The sequence below is a fragment of the Monodon monoceros genome, unplaced genomic scaffold (genome assembly GCF_005190385.1).
Source record: "Monodon monoceros isolate NGI ecotype Baffin Bay Population unplaced genomic scaffold, NGI_Narwhal_1 Super_Scaffold_11, whole genome shotgun sequence".
NCBI lineage: Eukaryota > Metazoa > Chordata > Mammalia > Artiodactyla > Monodontidae > Monodon > Monodon monoceros.
The window spans coordinates 120616384-120635010 of record NW_021703767.1 but is presented as its reverse complement, the minus strand read 5'-3'; the positions used below and the strand labels follow the sequence as shown (position 1 = coordinate 120635010).

At 38.0% G+C, this 18627-nt stretch overlaps 1 protein-coding gene across 2 annotated transcripts in view; it reads right to left on the bottom strand.

The window, feature by feature from the left end:
- The window catches only part of GK5 (glycerol kinase 5), a 76066-nt gene that overhangs the window by 21584 nt on the left and 35855 nt on the right, over window positions 1-18627 (bottom strand). For both annotated transcript variants that reach the window (XM_029214347.1, XM_029214346.1), the window contains exons 5-11: window positions 18281-18412; window positions 10244-10319; window positions 9614-9675; window positions 9080-9153; window positions 8815-8875; window positions 7301-7427; window positions 5987-6091 (exon numbers count right to left, since the gene is read on the bottom strand). In XM_029214347.1, the coding sequence (XP_029070180.1) occupies window positions 5987-6091; window positions 7301-7427; window positions 8815-8875; window positions 9080-9153; window positions 9614-9675; window positions 10244-10319; window positions 18281-18412 (637 nt within the window). The remainder of the gene's footprint in view (window positions 1-5986; window positions 6092-7300; window positions 7428-8814; window positions 8876-9079; window positions 9154-9613; window positions 9676-10243; window positions 10320-18280; window positions 18413-18627) is intronic.

The following is an 18627-nucleotide window of genomic DNA, read 5'->3' as shown; positions in this document are numbered from 1 at the left end:
TGTATGGAAATAAAGTGTTTACATTACAGTAAGAAAACTTAAATCAGTTTGGTATAAGAGCAGCTCAAATAAAATAGAACAAAGAGAAGTCTGGCCTACTACCAGGAAAAAAATATATTTTTATTTGGAAAACACTTTATTTGTATCCTTTGCTTTCTCCATATTGAGATCTTTGTTCTAGCTCATTTTGGGTAATTTCTTCAGAAAGTATATACTGCATGGCCAAGAAATGTGCCTTTTGCACTTAATCTGAATGACGTCTTAGCCGGACCCTGGAATATTGGCTCCCTGTTCTTTTTTCTCTGTAATGGGTAGATGTTGTTCCACTTTCAAAATTTTACAACTAACTTCCAGGCCGGTCTGATTCTCTTCTCTTTATAAATCAACTATTCTTCCTGTCTCAACTCTTTTCTTTATTCTTGGGATTCAGACAATTCATCTACATATGACTGTCTTAGTGTGTGACTTTTTTAAACTTGGTAAAGCCATTTCACTCTGAAAACTTAGGTCTTTCTTCAGTTCAGGGACATTTATTTTCAATTCTCTCTTCAATTTTTACATTTTCATAATTCCATTTTCATATTCTAGAAAAGAGACAATTAGTCACATATTTCTTTCCTCTGATCTTTCCTCTATATATCTTACCTTTCAGCTTTATTTTCTATTTTTTCCCTTTTTGTTGTTAAATTCTTCCTGATCCCTACTTGGGTTTTCAGTACTGTCCACTTTACATTTTATTAATTTCTTTACATATTATATATCACGGTTTTTGCCCTTTGAAATTCTTTATTTGTTCCCAACATTTCTTCGCAATATTTTCTTTTATCCATTTACATGTTTTATTTTTGTTGTTGTTATATATATATATATATATATATATATATTTTTTTTTTTTTTTTTTTTTTTTTTGCAGTACACAGGCCTCTCACTGTTGTGGCCTCTCCTATTGCGGAGCACAGGCTCTGGACGCACAGGCTCAGTGGCCATGGCTCACGGTCCTAGACACTCCGCAGCATGTGGGATCTTCCCGGACCGGAGCACAAACCTGTGTCCCCTGCATCAGCAGGCGGACTCTCAACCACTGCGCCACCAGGGAAGCCCTGTTGTTATATATTTTTAATAAGTTTATGTATTTATTTATTTTTGGCTGCGTTGGGTCTTCGTTGCTGTGCCCGGGCTTTCTCTAGTTGCGGCGAGCGGGGGCTACTCTTCATTGCAGTGCGTGGGCTTCTCATTGCAGTGGCTTCTCTTGTTGTGGAACGCAGCCTCAGTAGTTGTGGTGCACGGGCTTAGCTGCTCAGTGGCATGTGGGATCTTCCTGGACCAGGGATCGAACCCGTGTCCCCTGCATTGGCAGGCGGATTTTTAACCACTGCGCCACCAGGGAAGCCCACTGTTGTTGTTATTTTAATCTTCTGTTTCCTCCATGACATCGGCCTCTGTGGGAGCCACCTGTTGTGCTTTATCGAATTTGGTCACCCTCCTTCAAGGTACTGGATGTTCTTGAATGCTTTGTGCTCCTTCAGGTCAGGCTTATGGGGTTGGCAGGCAGTGAGAGGTAAGGGAATGAATACCCTTGGCTCTCGGGTTTCTCAGAGTTTGAGAAAGATTGGGCCTCTCCACTTATCCTGGAAGAGGAGCAATTCAGACCAATCAGTACTGACGTCCACTGTTATCAGGCTCTCCCAGGAGTGGGGAGGCCCAGCTTTTTCTTCTCCACATCTGAGGGGATTTTCTCTTGGCTCAGCAGGCTCGATCCATAGAGAACATCTACAGGGTCCTCACCAGCCTCTGGTATTTTCACCAATAACACTCAGTTGGTGCCCTCTACAGACCCTGGGTCTGCACAGTCTCCTTGACAACTCAAGGTTTCATTCATGACTGGGTTCCACTCCAGCTGCAGCCATATTTATCTTACTGTGTGTCATCCCAGCAGGAAGCAAGAGGGATGCAAGACCATGAACAAAAACCCTACTCACTAGCAATAGCATGTAACCATTCACCACCACCTAATTAGTTCCTAGATGAGAGAGTGTTTATCTCATCTCCTCTAATGAGAGAGGCTGTTATCTCTCTTCAGAAGAGGCCCAGAGAGAAGAAATCAGTTTCCTTTATTTCTAGTAAACAAGAGTCCTGGGTAATTTACAATGTATGCTGGGAGTCTGATGGGGCTTGCCTGGAGCAGGCAGATGTGACATGTAGCAATTAAAAGTGGAATTGCTAGGGAAAAGATGTCCCCTGACCCGAGTTACTGGAGGACAACAGAGATGGGAACTGTCTCAGTTGTAGAAAAGAAATAGGGCGTTCTTTCAGTTCCTTAAATAGGCCATGCTTCTCCCTGCTCAGGGCCTTCTTCACTGGTCCTCTCTGCTTGGGCTGCTCCTTGACCAAGTGTTTTTCCCATCTGTCCAACCACTCTTGTTCTTCCTTCAGTCCTAGCTGAAACACGACTTCTTTTTCTATTTTTTTTTTTTTTAGTTGCAGATGACTTTTTTAAAATAAATTATTTATTTATTTAATTTATTTATTGTTTTTGGCTGCATTGGGTCTTTGTTGCTGTGCACGGGCTTTCTCTGGTTGCGGCGAGCGGGGGCTACTCTTCGTTGCCGTGCGCGGGCTTCTCATTGCAGGGGCTTCTCTTGTTATGGAGCACGGGCTCTAGGCACGCGGGCTTCAGTAGCTGTGGCATGTGGGCTCAGTAGTTGTGGCACACGAGCTCTAGAGTGCAGGCTCAGTAGTTGTGGAGCATGGGCTTAGTTGCTCCGCGGCATGTGGGATCTTCCCGGGCCAGGGCTCGAACCCGTGTCCCCTGCATTGGCAGGCGGATTCTTAACCACTGCACCACCAGGGAAGCCTGAAGCATGACTTCTTTAAAGAAGCCCTCTGATTCCCCAGACCAAACAAAGCACTCCCTTTAGAAAGAGATCACTGATTCTACCTCTATTTCTCTTTCCTAGTACTTAACACTAATTTCTTTTGTTTTTTTCCATTATTCATTTAATATACATCTTTCCTGCTAGACTATAACCTCTGTGAGGGCAGGGAGTGACTGTCTTATCCACTGGTGTCTCCTAGCATGTACAGGTCCAGGTTCGTACTTAGCACTTAATTACTTGTTAACTGAATAAAAGCTGGAAGACATAGAAATATTTCTAAGATTGAGATAGCAAAATAGGGAACAAAGAGTGAAGGGGAGCCGAGATGGACCAGATGAAAAGGAAAAAGAGATGATCCCATAGGAACTCAAGGGGGAAAAAAGTGAGAGAATTGGCCTGTGTGAAAAAGATTAAAAAAATAAATCTGAAAGTCAAGATGAAAGTGGTTTAAAAGAGCTTTCGTGCCTGAGCTCGACTGAGGCATTCAACCCAGTAAAGGGGTAGGAGGAAGCCACCATTCAGAGTGGAACAAACGCAGCATGTCACACAGACATAAATGCTCAGAATACACATCTTCAAGGAAATGACAGGGTCACTCAGGCTCTTATGCACTGTGTTTCTCCTGAACATAATTCAGTTATTTTCTCGATATACTCATTAAAGTGAATTCTCAGAACAGAAAGAGATATATTCAAATAAAGGTCAACTTTTTTTTACATTTCAGACAGATGTATACCAATAATGTTTAGCTCTGCCAATGATTGAATTTTGGGGCTCTCACGCTGTGGCCTCTCCCATTGCGGAGCACAGGCTCCAGACGCGCAGGCTCAGTGGCCATGGCTCACAGGTCTAGCCGCTCCGCGGCATGTGGGATCTTCCCGGACTGGGGCACGAACCAGCGTCCCCTGCATCGGCAGGTGGACTCTCAACCACTGCGCCAACAGGGAAGTCCAATGATTGAAATTTTTAAGTAAATAATTCAACTCTGAATTCTCTCTCTCTCTCTCCAGTCAGACAAATGGTCCTGCTTCCTGCCAGAGATGGGACTGGTCTTTAGGAGGGGCTTATGTGTCCACTGGAAATCACACCACTTTTCTAGGTCAGGGCCATTTAGCTCCATCCCCCAGAAAAGAGTTTTCATCATTTGAGAATCACAGTGAATGAGCCCCAACCCAGCAAAGCAGTGGAAATGATTCCCCCTGATAATGTGTACATGATGTCAAAGGAACTTGGGAAAGATTTTTTTTTAATGAGGAATGTGAAATTATTCTGCTTTTTCTTTGCACTTTTTTTTTTGGCAGGGGGAAAGAGTAAAATTAATAAAAGGTATAACTAAAAGAGAGGAAATAGGTAACCTATATTTTCTATTTCTGATAATTCTGAGTTGACTAAAGATACATGTCCAAAAAATTAAAAGAGTACATTTAAGGAAGAAGAGACTTTTAAGTGATAAAAAGCTTCCAAACAAACAATTTGTTGTTGTTGTTAATAAGTAATCTTATGATGACAATGCAGGTGCAGGCTTATAGAGAAAGAGAGAGAAAGGAAGAAATGGATTGGCATTTTCCTCCTGAAGTGTATGTTTTCTGCCAACAGAATTATCTTTGTCTTTAAACAAATCAGTTTAGTTCAAATCAGCAAAGTAGATAGCAGAGCCCCTCATAATTTAATCATCAGACATAACTATTGTTAATACTTTGGTATATAACACTACATACTGTATGCATTAAATATGGTTATATAATATATAGGCTCTTCATTATTCACAACAGTCAAAAAGTGGAAACAACCCAGATGGCCATCAACTGTTGAATGGATAAATGCTGGTTCATCCATATGGTGGAAAATTATTCAGCAATGAAAAGAAATGAAGTAATGATACATGCTACAACATGGGTGAACCTTGAAAACATTACATGCTGAGTGAAAGAAGCCAGTCACAAAAGACCACATACTGTTTGATTCCATCCATATGAAATGTCCAGAATAGGCAAATCCATAGAGACAGAAAGTCGATTAATGGTAGCTTAGGGCTGGGGGGTAGAACAGGGAGTCACCGCCAATGGGTAGGGGGGTTTCTTTTATGGAGAACAAAAATATTCTAAAATTAGATTGTGGTGATGGCTACACAACCCTGTGAAAATACTAAAAAATACTGAATTGTACACCGTAAGTAAGTGAATTATTTGGCATGTGAATTATATCTCAAAAAGCTGTTTTTAAAAAAAAGCAAAAAATATTCATACAGGCTGTTCTGCGACTGCTTCATCCCTTCCTTAATGTATCACAGACAAGGTTGCATGTCAATAAGATGTGCAACTACACGGTTATTTGTGACTACAGTATTTGTGTTATTTGTACAGCATTCTACTATATGGATGTACTGACATTTACTTACTTAACGCTTTATTATTAGACGGGAACTTATTTCCAATTGCCGTGTTAAACACCCATGTATGTACACATGTCTTTGCACACCTGTATGATTATTTTCTTAGGAAACAAAGAATAGATCTGAGGGTCAAGGGTCTGTACTCTATAAAATGATACATGTTGCCTAATTGCCCTCCAGAAAGGCCATACTAATTAACATTCATTGCAATGGGAAACAAGAATACTTTTCTCTCTACGTTTCCATCAATGCTGAGCATCGTAAAAGTAATTAATTTCTGACAATCATAGGAGACATCAATTTTTAAATGTGTATTTCTTTGATTATTGAATTTAAACAGCATATTTTAACAGTCACTTGATTTAAAAAATACCTATTCCTCTGCCTTTTGTCCAATTTTTTGGTTATCTTTTTAAATTTTTCTAACAAATGCTACAAATTGTCCTTACCAGTTTGTCTTTCAACTTTGCTACAGCATCTCTCCCTACACGTTCTAATGTTTTCTATACTTACATCTATTATTCTTTTTCTTTATGGTATCTGGCTTTAATGCCTAGCCTTTTACCATCCCAATGTCATAAAAATAACATCCTGTATTTTCTTCTAGCACGTCATTTTATTTCGTTTCATTTGAATCATCCATTCGTGCTGATCTGCGATCCTGTGGCTTTCCTGAGTTATGTCTGGCCTATGAAATCTGTTGAAACAGACGACTCACCTAACTGTTGAGCCCACTGTATGGCAGTACCGGTGTCTGCTGCATTGCCTTCAGCTAAGCACACCACTTCTTGCCCAATCTTCCACCCAATTAATGGATAAAAGCCTTAAAAACAAATAAACAATATAAGTCACACAATAAATAGTGAATTAATTACAGAGGAGTCTACAGTGGAACAATTTGATTATCTCAAAAACTAGCAACATGCCTGTGGAGTCAGACTGCCTGAGTTCAAATCCCAGCCCTCTCTCATTTTCTAGCTGTGGTCTTACAAGTTTCTAGTTTCTTAGTCTCAGTTTCCTCGACTGTAAAGTGGTCTACCTCGGAGAGCTTCTGTGAAAATAAACTGAAAAAGGACTTAGGGCAGTGCCTGGCATAGAAAAAGAACAATAAATATTAGCTTTTAGTAGCTACAAGCATATCTGTGTCTCTAGAAACACAGAAACAATATTTTAATTGAGAAATTAAAGGTTATTATGAGATTGGTTTGTCAGACAACTAACCATGCTATTGCATTTATCTGTAGTTACTAATTTTTTTTTAACTCTTTATTGAATTTGTTGTATTAGAAGGCAAAATCTTAACCACTGGACTGCCAGGGAAGTCCCCTATCTGTAGTTTCTAAACAACGTTCCTAAATAGAAACAATGATCATTCTTCTGTGTTTTTTTTTTTTCATTTAACTTAATTTTTATAATGATCATTTTTCCAGCTTTCATTTTCCCAGTTAGGGAAAAAGGAAGAACTTTAGGGGGGATGAAAGGCAAGAAAAACATTTTTAAATCCACCTCTTAGTAACCATGTTAGGAGACCAGAGCTCAGACTAAGAGCCCCAAGCTCTCCTGGGTGTAGTTATACAATCTAAATTTCTTGGTTTGTGCATTCCAGAATTTCCTCCATTAGAGAGAGCAAATTCTTAGCAATTGTCATTAAAACCCTAAATATGCATGGATCACTAGTTGAGAAGTACCACCGCCAAAAAGTATCACAAAAAGAAGAAATTCTAACACATAAAAGAAATTTTAGAGGCCTAGAAAGATGTTTTCAACAAATATAACATGTATTATAGGTAAATATTTGGAAAGCTGACCAAAATACCCTAGTCTTTCTGAACGTTTCCCTAAAATTTTTCTCATTTTTTAGTGCTTTTAATTTAAGAAAAAAGGGAAATGGGGATTAACTGTCTCTAAGAAGAATAATGAAAAATATTAGACAATATCCTTAATATAAAATAAGAAAATAGTGTCACAAAAGTTAAACAAGTAAAAAGAAGGGATATTTTGTTAATAAATAGGATATATTCTAACTACCTACCTCCAACACTCTGTTGAGGGTTATTTCCAGTATTAATATCCAAAAATGTCCCAGTTCCCATGGTTAACTTCACATCTCCTGTCTGGAAGCAGCATTCTCCAAACATGGCTGATTGCTGGTCAGCAACCTACCAAAAACATTCAAATATAAGACCTTGGGCCCTTAGCAGTGTTCCATTTCACTGTATCCCACTGTCTTACTTATTGTATTCTCATGGTTCACCATTTTATTTCCTTTTCCTTAAAAAAAGGAAACAGAGAGCAACAACTATATGATAGGAGTCTCTCTAGGACTAACGTTATGGGGATAACTAACGTGTCTCAGGAATTTTCAGCAGTCTACCTACTTCACCACTTTTAAGTATCATAAGAATAATCTTAGAAATAAAAGTCAGAATAAAATTTGTCCAGAAAAAAACAACTAAGATTGTTCATTTGAAACTTGCAAGCATTTTCATTCATTAGTCAAAATAACTGGCCACACAAATTTCTCTTTTAATAAGAGAGATAGGTGTATAAGTAGATGTAGGTTAAAAATATACATTTCCCAAACATACATTTTTGTTAAAAAAATTATAACTTTTTTTTTTTTTCCCACATCTCACAGCTTGCAGGATCTCAGCTCCCCAACCAGGAATTGAACCCAGGCCATGACAGTGAAAGTGCCAAATCCTAACCACTAGACCACCAGGGACTTCCCTATAACATTTTGTTAATGTAACTACATGTAGATATATATACAGCAATATTTTAAGGACCAAAACTCATCTGAAGAATGCTTTCTCACTAATCTATGTCTTCTAGCCATACCTTAATCTAAACCTGAGCCTACTAAGACTGATCCTCTCCAGGAATTTGTAACTTGAGAATTTAATTCCCCTCCCCTCACTTGATTTCTCCACCTACCATAGTGACTGTCCATCTAGGGACAGATGCTCTATACCTCCTGGTTAAGCTGTTACAGGAAATTAAAGACAAGATCTGAGTTTCTATAATAAAGAAAGAAACCTCAAAAATCAGAAACAGCTAATTTTTCACTCATCCACAAATTCTTTACCAGCTAAGTAGATGCTGAGGAAGGATTTTATAAAATGTAAATATATTTCTTCTTTACTTTAATTGCCCTATCACGGTTTATCATTATACTATGTCATATATAAACTAAGCATTGGCCCCATCACGGTTTTTTATCTCAGAGTATTAAATACAAGCCACACATTACTCAAAATACAACATTTAAAAAAATTTAACACAGTTTTCTGGAAAACTATATATAGAGAAGTCAGAAAAGGTTATCAAATATTTCCATGATAGAACACTGGCCCACAGGTCCTTTTTCCAGAAAGTGGAGAACACTTCTGATTATATTGAGAGCCCTTTAAGTTAAAAAGAAAAAAGATACTTTAACTTTATTCTGCAAGGGCCTTTTTTGTTTCTTAAATCTAATCCTAACTATTCATATACATTCATTTAGTTTATACTATACAAGGAGAAGCCCTCAAGTTTTCTACTTACCAAGGCCACTACTGGTATAGGCACGCCAAATATCTCTTCATCCACTGATCCAAAATTGTGGCTTCAAATAAAATTGGTTAAAAAGTAAGTTATAGCTCTAGAAATATTAATTCTAAAATTCAGCAAATTGTTTTTAGCGTAGGCCAAAAAGTTACATAATGAACATACAAGCACCTCAAATGTATAATAAGATGCTTTTCCCCACACAGGCCAGGTGAATTCAGGGACAATTTTGCTGGTTTCTATGTCTGATTTTCATTATTACCTCGTATCCTTCACGGGAGGCAGCAGAAAGAGCGGGATTGAAAGCAGGGAGGTGATGAGCTTACTCCAACACATCTGAGCACAGAAACATGTCATCAGAATCCAAGCTAAATTACAGAAAAATTGGTGACTCAGAAAGAAGGGAAGGGGCTTTCCTGGTGGCTCAGTGGTTAAGAATCTACCTGCCAATGCAGGGGACACGGGTTTGAGCCCTGGTCCGGGAAGATCCCACATGCCAGGAGCATCTAAGCCAATGCACCACAACTACTGAGCTTGCGCTCTAGAGCCTGCAAGCCACAACTACTGAGCCCACGTGCACAACTCCTGAAGCCCGCGGGCGCCTAGAGCCCCCGCGCCTAGAGCCCACGCTTCACAACAAGAGAAGCCACCGCAATGAGAAGCCCGCACACCACAACGAAGAGTAGCCCCCGCTCGACACAACTAGAGAAAGCCCATGAACAGCAATGAAGACCCAATGCAGCCAAAAGTAAAATAAATAAATTCAAAAAGAGAAAAGAAGGGAAAAAAACTTTACCTCATATGGGTCAAAAAGTCCAGTTGTACTGGCATTTGAAAAATCTGTGGCAAATTCAGAACCTAAATTTATATTGGAAACAATTTATTTATGATCAGGTAGTATAAATCAACACCTATCCCTAGTTTATAGTCTCGACCTTTGTCTGCCCTCAAATTCGTTCCAAAATGTGTATTTCCAGTGCAAAGTCTCCAAAGCAATTTCCCACTAAACCTTTTTGAAATTTTATACTTTACAAAAGCACTTTCAGGCACATTTCCATATCATGATTCCCAGTTTAAAGATGTGGAAAGGGGCTCAGAGAAGCAACGTGATTACCTATAGCTATACTATACGTATAGTTGCAAAGTGGTAGATTAGGAATTGAACTCAAGTCTTCCACTCTCGAAATTACGACTGTTCCTCGGTCTTATGTTTGAGGTTTCATCACAATTTTAAAATCACCCTCCTCTTAGAATAAATCTGAAATTAATCTAGCTTTAGTTTACTATGAAGTAACTACGGTACCAAAGAAACAGTATGTCTGGGATATGGAGGAAAAAGTTTCAAACGTCCACTTTTTTCAGATAGGTCATTTCTGTCAGTCAAATTCCACGTACTTGAGATACAGATCTATCAAATCATCTTTACCTTTTGTGAGCTTATGTAACAACCAGGTATCAATAGTCCCAAAGCAGCAATTTTCTTCTTCAATTGCCTTTCGCACCTTGAAAACACAACAGCACAAAATCAATTCAAAAGGCTAAATTATTAAGTGCATGACTAAGTGCCAACCACTAAATACAATATAATCCCATTTTTTATAAAAATTAATATATACATAGAGAAATAATTTCTAGAATTTACCCCCAATTGTTCTAAGTAATTACTATAGGGTATGAAAGGCTTTAGTTTTACACCAAGAATGTTTACTTTTGTGATGAAAAAAACAAAGTGTATCTCTTTTTCAGTTTAGATATACAAATATGTCTAAATATAGAAAGTCTAAAATGGGATGGCACAGTATGGCTCATAGGTCAAATCCAACCTGTTGTCTGTACCTCAAGTTAAGAACATTTTTGTAATTTTATAGTGGTTAAAAGAACAGAAAGAATACCTTGTGACAGATGAGAAGTATATGAAACTCAGATTTCCATGTCCTTAAATAAAGTTTTACTGGAACACAGCCATGCTCATTTATTTATGTATTATTTATGGCTACTTTCATGCTACGATGGCAGACTGTTTGTGACAGAATCCTTATGGCCTTTAAAGCCTAAAATATTACTTACCTGGAATGTCACAGAAAATATCTACCAAAAGAAACAAAAGAATCAAAACCTCTTTAAACTAGCTAATAGAGAAATTGGCATGCTTGTAAAGATATCATTAACTTACTGGAAAACAATTCCATAAATCCTACTTGATCACCTCTTCAACTCCTATTTGTCCTTCAAGACTAGCATTTCTTGGGTATGCCTAACCCAGTACCACACGGGCAACTTCCATATAGCCATTATCTCATAGCATCATTACTTCCCTAAGCTCCTTAAGAGCAGGAACTAGATTGCATTTATAACCCCAGCACCTAGGAGGGTTCCTTTCATATAGCACATGTTAAAAAAAAAAAACTGGAGAAAATATTTGCAAACAAAGCAACTGACAAAGGATTAATTGCCAAAATATATAAGCAGCTCAATATCAAAAAAACAAACAACCCAATCCAAAAATGGGCAGAAGACCTAAATAGACATTTCTCCAAAGAAGATATACAGACTGACAAAAAACACATGAAAGAATGCTCAACATCACTAATCATTAGAGAAATGCAAATGAAAACTACAATGAGGTATCACCTCACACCTGTCAGAATGGCCATCATCAAAAAATCTACAAGCAATAAATGCTGGAGAGGGTGTGGAGAAAATGGAACCCTCTTGCATTGTTAGTGGAAATGTAAATCGATACAGCCACTATGGAGAACAGTATGGAGGTTCCTTAAAAAACTAAAAATAGAACAACCATATGACCCAGCAATCCCACTACTGGGCATATACCCCGAGAAAACCATAATTCAAAAAGAGTCATGTACCAAAATGTTCATTGCAGCTCTATTTACAATAGCCAGGACATGGAAGCAACTTAAGTGTCCATCGACAGATGAATGGATAAAGAAGATGTGCACATATATACAATGGAATATTACTCAGCCATAAAAGGAAATGAAATTGAGCTATTTGTAGTGAGGTGGATGGACTTAGAGTCTGTCATACAGAGTGAAGTAAGTCAAAAAGAGAAAAATGAATACCGTAGGCTGACACATATATGTGGAATCTAAAAAAAAAAATGGTTCTGATGAACATAGGGGCAAGACAGGAATAAAGACACAGACGCAGAGAATGGACTTGAGGACACAGGGAGGGGGAAGGGTAAGCTGGGACGAAGTTAAAGAGTAGCACTGACATATATATACACTACCAAACGTAAAATAGATAGCTAGTGGGAAGCAGCTGCATGGCACAGGGAGATCAACTCCGTGCTTTGCGACTACCTAGAGGGGTGGGATAAGGAGAGTGGGAGGAAGAGGCAAGAGGGAGGGGATATGGGGATATACATATGCATATAGTTGATGCACTTTGTTATACAGTAGAAACTAACACAACACTGTAAAGCAATTATATTCCAATAAAGATGTTAAAAAAATAAAGCTTGCTAAATAAATGAGATTTAAAAAAACAGCAAATGGAGACATTTAAGAATGAATCATATTTTAACAGTAGAAAGGATCAATAAAATGAAGACATGGGCTTCCCTGGTGGCGCAGTGGTTGAGAGTCCGCCTGCAGATGCAGGGGACGCGGGTTCGTGCCCCGTTCTGGGAAGATCCCACATGCCACGGAGCGGCTGGGCCCGTGAGCCATGGCTGCTGAGCCTGTGCTCTGCAACGGGAGAGGCCACAACAGTGAGAGGCCCGCTATCGCAAAAAAAAAAAAAAAAAAAAAAAAATGAAGACAGATGACATGAGTTCCAAAAAAGAAGTCATCTGTAGATTACTTATAACAAGTATTTTGAAGAGTCAAGTACTATACCACTTAACTATGGAGTACTTAAAGTAATATTATTAGATTTCAAACTCTTATTAAATTTAGAAATTGTGATTCTAAAATTTGTTTCAGATTAGACAAAGGTTAATCTGTATTTCAGCAAGTAGCAATAATGAGTGCCAGGTAGTAAGTTCATTTGCTCATTCAAAAAATACTTGAGGGCTTCCCTGGTGGCACAGTGGTTAAGAATCCACCTGCCAATTCAGGGGACACAGGCTCAAGCCCTGGTCCGGGAAGATCCCACATACCGCGGAGCAACTAAGCCCGTGCACCACAACTACTGAGCCTGGGTGCCACAACTACTGAAGCCTGCGCGCCTAGAGACCATGCTCCGCAACTAGAAGCCACCGCAATGAGAAGCCTGCGCACTACAACGAAGAGTAGGCCCCACTCGCTGCAACCAGAGAAAGCCCGCGCACAGCAACAAAGACCCAATGCAACCAAAAATAAATAAATAAAATAAATAAATTTATTTAAAAAAATATTTGAGAGCCAGGCCCTCTGATTGATAGGTAGTAGGCCCTTGTGAGGCTAGATGGACACAGAGTAGGTATCAGGGCTTCCTAAGGTAGGAGGACCAAGGGCAATCCTCTGCACATTGGGTTAAGACTCCAAATGGCTCTACCCTCGGAGAAAGGGTAAACTAGAAGGATGGGCTCTTATAGGAACTCCAACTCAGCTTTGAACCATCTCAATCATTAAATTGGATTGAGATAATGCTGGTGCATAGAAGAATGGAAGAAGCATACATAGATCCTATCCAGAGCAACATATGTTAAGGCTCTCGTAATTTCTACACACAAGCTCACAAATACAATGTCTAGTTCATATATATATACACACACATATACACACACACACACACATATATATGTATATATATACACACACACATACATGCAAACAAGTAGCTAGGTTCACCAAACTCATCAAGTTGTACGCATTAAATATGCATAGCTATTTGTATGCCAATAATCACACCTCAATAAAGTGGCTTAAAATTTTTTAAAAAACCAATTAAGTAACCAGGCATACAAGGAAACAAGAGAACATTGCAGGGGGTGGGGGGAGGAGAAAGAGACAGTCCATAGGAGCTATAGATATTGGAATTAATAGCCATGGACTTTTAAAATACCATGCTAATTATGTGGGGAAAACAAGTGAAATTCTAGAACTAAAAAAATTAAGAACTTAATGGACGGGTTTTTATAATAGCACATTAGAAACAAAGAGATAAGAGATTTGGAAGACAGGTTAGAAGAAAATATCCTGAATAAAGTCCATAGAGACCAAAGAATAGAAAATATGTAAGATAGAGTGAGAGACAAAAAGGATTTAGTCAAAAGGTCTAACATACATGTAATCAGATTTTCAGAAGGAAAGAAGATAAGCAGAATGCAGCAGAAATTTATATTTGAAGATAATGGCTGAGAAATTTTCCAAATCAACAACAGATAACAAACAATGAATTTAAGACGCCCTACAAACGCCAAGCAGGTTGTCACACCTAGATAATAAGCACAGAAAATGTGTTTGATAAAGTCAACATCCAGTCATAACAAAATGTCTTGGCAAACTAGGAAAAGTAGAGAATTTCCTTAATTTGATAAAGGATAGCTAAAGAAATTTATACTAAATGTGAAATGTTGAAAGCTTTTGTTCCAAGATCAGGAATGAGAAAAGGATGTTTGTAGTCATCGCTTCTAGTCAATATATCCTGGAGGTCCTTGTCAACGCAAAGGAAAAGAAATGAGAGTAGAGTCACATTTCTACATCATATGCTATTAGAGCAGCGGGTCCCCAACCTTTTTGGCACCAGACACCGGTTTCATGGAAGACAATTTTTCCATGGACGGCAGCTGGGGGGAGGTTCAGGCGGTCATGTGAGCGATGGGGAGCGGCAGATGAAGCTTCGCTCGCTTGCCCACCACTCAGCTCCTGCTGTGCAACCCCGTTCCTAACAGACCGCCGACCAGTACCAGACCCCTGTATTAGGGAATTGCAAATTAAACCAATGAGATACTATGTCACACCTATCAGAATGGCTAAAATCCAAAACTGACATCAAATGTTAGCAAGGATGTGAAGCAACTGCCATTCATTGTTGGTAGAAATGCAAAATGGTACAACCACTTTGGAAGACAATTTAGCAGTTTCTTACAAAGCTAAACATAGTCTTACCATATGATCCAGCAATCACATACCTAGGTATTTACCCAAACGAGGTGAAAATTTATGTTCATACAAAAACCTCCACACAAATGTTTACAGCAGCTTTATTCATAATTGCCAAAAACTGGAAGCAATAAGATATCCTTCAATAGCTGACTGGATAAACACACTGTGATACATCTACACAATGAAATACTAATTAGTGGTAAAAAGAAATAAGCTATCAAACCACAAAAAGACATGGAGAAACCTTTAATGCATATTGTTAAGTGAAAGAAGCCAGTCTGAAAAGGCTACATTCTGTATGATTCCAACTATACAACATTCTGGAAAAGGCAAAACTATATAAAGACAGTTAAAAAAAAAAATCGGTGGTTGCCAGGGTTTCAGGGGTAAGAGGAGAGGGATGAATAAATGAAATGCAGGGGATTTTTAGTCAATGAAACTATTTTGTATGATACTGTAATCATAGATACATTACATTAATAATATTTTATAATAATGTGTTACTGCTGATTCATCAATTGCAACAAATGTAGCATATTAATGCAAGATGTTAATAACAGGAAAACCGTGTTGGGGGGAATATGGGAACTCTGTACTTTCTGCTCAATGTTTCTGTAAACCTAAAACTCCTCTAAAATTAACATGTACTAATTTTTTTAAAGGACAAAAGATTTATTCCGCTTGTATATGTCTTCTTGAGTCAGTTTGGGTAGTCTGTGCATTTCTGGGAAGTTTTCCATTTTATCTAAGTTATCTAATTTGGCATACACTTGTTCATAGTATTGCTTAATAGAGCTTTGTACTTCTGTGAAGTTGGAATTAATGTTCCCTCTTTCATTCATAATTTCAGTTATTTGGATCTTTCTCTCTTTTCTTTTTCTCGTTGTCAGTCTAGCTAATCTTTTCGAACCAACTTTTGGTTTTGTTGATTTTTTCAACTGTTTTTCTATTCTCTGTTTCATCAATTTTCACTCTAGCCTTTATATTACTTTCCTTCTGCCTGCTTTGGGTTTAGTTTCCTCACCTTTTTCCAGTGTCTTAAGGGAGAATATTAGATTTGTTTTCATGTAGTCTCTCTATGTAATATAGTCTTGTTCTAAAATTCCCTGTAAAGGCTACTCTTGCTACATCATGTCTTAGTATACTGTGTTTTCATTTTCATTCATCTCAAAATTTTTCTAATTTCTCTTGATACTTCTTCTTTTACCCATTGATTATTTAAAAGTGCTTTGTTTAATTTCCACATATTTTTGAACTTCCCAAATTTCTTTCTGCTACTTACTTCTAATTTCATTCCTTTGTAGTCATAGGAATACTTTGTATAATTTCAGTCCTTTTAAATTTATTGAGACTTGTATTATGGTGTGGCATACGTTCTATCCTGGAGCAGGTTCCATGTGCACTTAAGAAGGATGTATATTCTGCTGTTATTAGTTTTCCATAAATGTCTATTAGGTCTAGTTGGTTTATGCTGTTCAAGTTTTCTATTTCCTTGTTGATCTTCTCTCTAGTTGTTCTAACTACCACTGGTGAACTGTTTATTTACACCTTCAGTTCTGTCAGTTTTTGCTTCCTGTATTTCGGAGCACTGTTATTATGTGCATTATTGTCATATATATATTTTTTGGTTGTGCAGCTCAGCATGCAGGATCTTCCCTGACCAGGGATGGAACCTGTGCCCCCTGCAGTGGAAGTGTGGAGTCTTAACCACTGGAATGCCAGGGAAGTCCCAATTGTTATATATTTCTGATGGATGGGCTTCTTCTTATAAAATGCCCTTATTTTCTCTAGCAACATTTTTTTGTTTGTTTTTAAAGTTTGTTTCGTCTGATATTAGATAGTCACTTAGCTTGTGTTTGCTGTTTGCATGGAAATCTTTTCCACTCATTTGCTTTTTAAAAAAATATTTTATTGAAGTATAGTTGATTTACAATGTTGTGTTAATTTCTGCTGTACAGCCACGTGATTCTATATACATATACATACATTCTCTTTCATATTCTTTTCCGTTATGGTTTATTACAGGATACTGAATATAGTTCCCTGCACCATACAGTAGGACCTTGTTGCTTATCCATCCTATATATACTAGTTTGCATGTGCTAATCCCAACCACTCAATCCTTCCCTCCCCACTCCCCCTTCCCCTTGGCAACCACAAGCCTGTCTTCTCTATGTCTGTGAGTCTGTTTCCGTTGCATAGATTCCATCCATTTACTAAAGTACTAAAGTATTCCATCCATTTACTAAAGTATTCCATCCATTTACTAAAGACTAAAGTATGTCTCCCATAAGGCAGCATATAGTTTGATTTTGCTTTTTTATCCAGTCTAAAACCACAATGAAATATCACTACCTACCCACCAAAATGACTAAAATTAAAAAGACTTATAGGACTTCCCTGGTGGTGCAGTGGTTGAGAGTCTGCCTGCCGATGCAGGGGACACGGGTTCCTGCCCCTGTCCGGGAGGATCCCACATGCCGCGGAGCAGCTGGGCCCGTGAGCCATGGCCGCTGAGCCTGCGCTCCGCAACGGGAGAGGCCACAACAGTGAGAGGCCCGCGTACCGCAAAAAAAAAAAAAAAAAAGACTGATAATATCAATTATGATGGTAAATGAAATTATAAATTCCCTCCTTCACTGATGAGGGGTGTGTAAATTGTCAAAAACTGTGGAAAAATGTTTGATATTATCCACTAAAGGTGAAAATATATATACACATTCATGCCCTAAAAATTCCATTCCCATGCATAGATACAGCAGAAATGCATTTACATAGCATTATTCATAATGGCCCAAAATGTACATTTGGAAATAACTCAAATGTACATGAACAAAATGGATAAATGGATAAACTATGTAAAATCATATACTGAACACTAAATAGCAATGAAAATATAAGGAAATTAATTTACATAAAATTTGGTCATATTTCACAAATATGTTAAGCAAAAGGAGTCAGACACAAAAGAATAAGCACTGTATGATTCCATTTACAAAATTCAAAAATATTCAGGCAAAGAAAGCTAAAGTGTAGTGTTGAGGAATAAACATGTAAATTGTAAAAGTGGAAAAAAAATGTAATACATAGTGCCACAGTGTTCTAGTTCTTGATTCGAGTAGTGTTACACAGGTATTTGCTCCACAAAATATCACTGAGTGGTACATTTTTGTTTTGTTCACTTTTCTATATGTGCCATGACTCACAATAAAAAGGTTTTAAAAAAACAAACTGAGTAAGGATTCCTTGTCTTCCATCCCAATGTGGTGGACACTTAATTTTCCCTCAAATAAGCAAATTATTATCTTTATTCCTTGCATTTTTCTCATCCCTATAATCTAGACACACATACACACGCGTGCGCGCACGCACGCGCACACACACACACACACACACTCTTTCCTTACCTCAGTCAGGTTCTGCAAAATCCAGGCCAATCTCAAAGAAACATGTTGGGTTGTGAAAGTGAACAAACTGGCTGCTAAAAATCGTTTACTTCTAGTGAAAAAGTGCAGCACTCGGCAGGAGCTGTGTATGAGCTATTTAAAAAAAAAAAGATATTTTAGGAAAATGCATTTAATGGTGTTTGATGTTTCTATATTAAATTTCATACACATGCAAACAAACCCAATAGCAAACAATTTATTTAACTACTTATAAAGTGTTCTCAGCACTTAAGGAGATCCAGCAAAGCACCCTAAGAGGACAATTTGCATTCTAAATTATGAAATGTGACACATCTACTATGAACTTC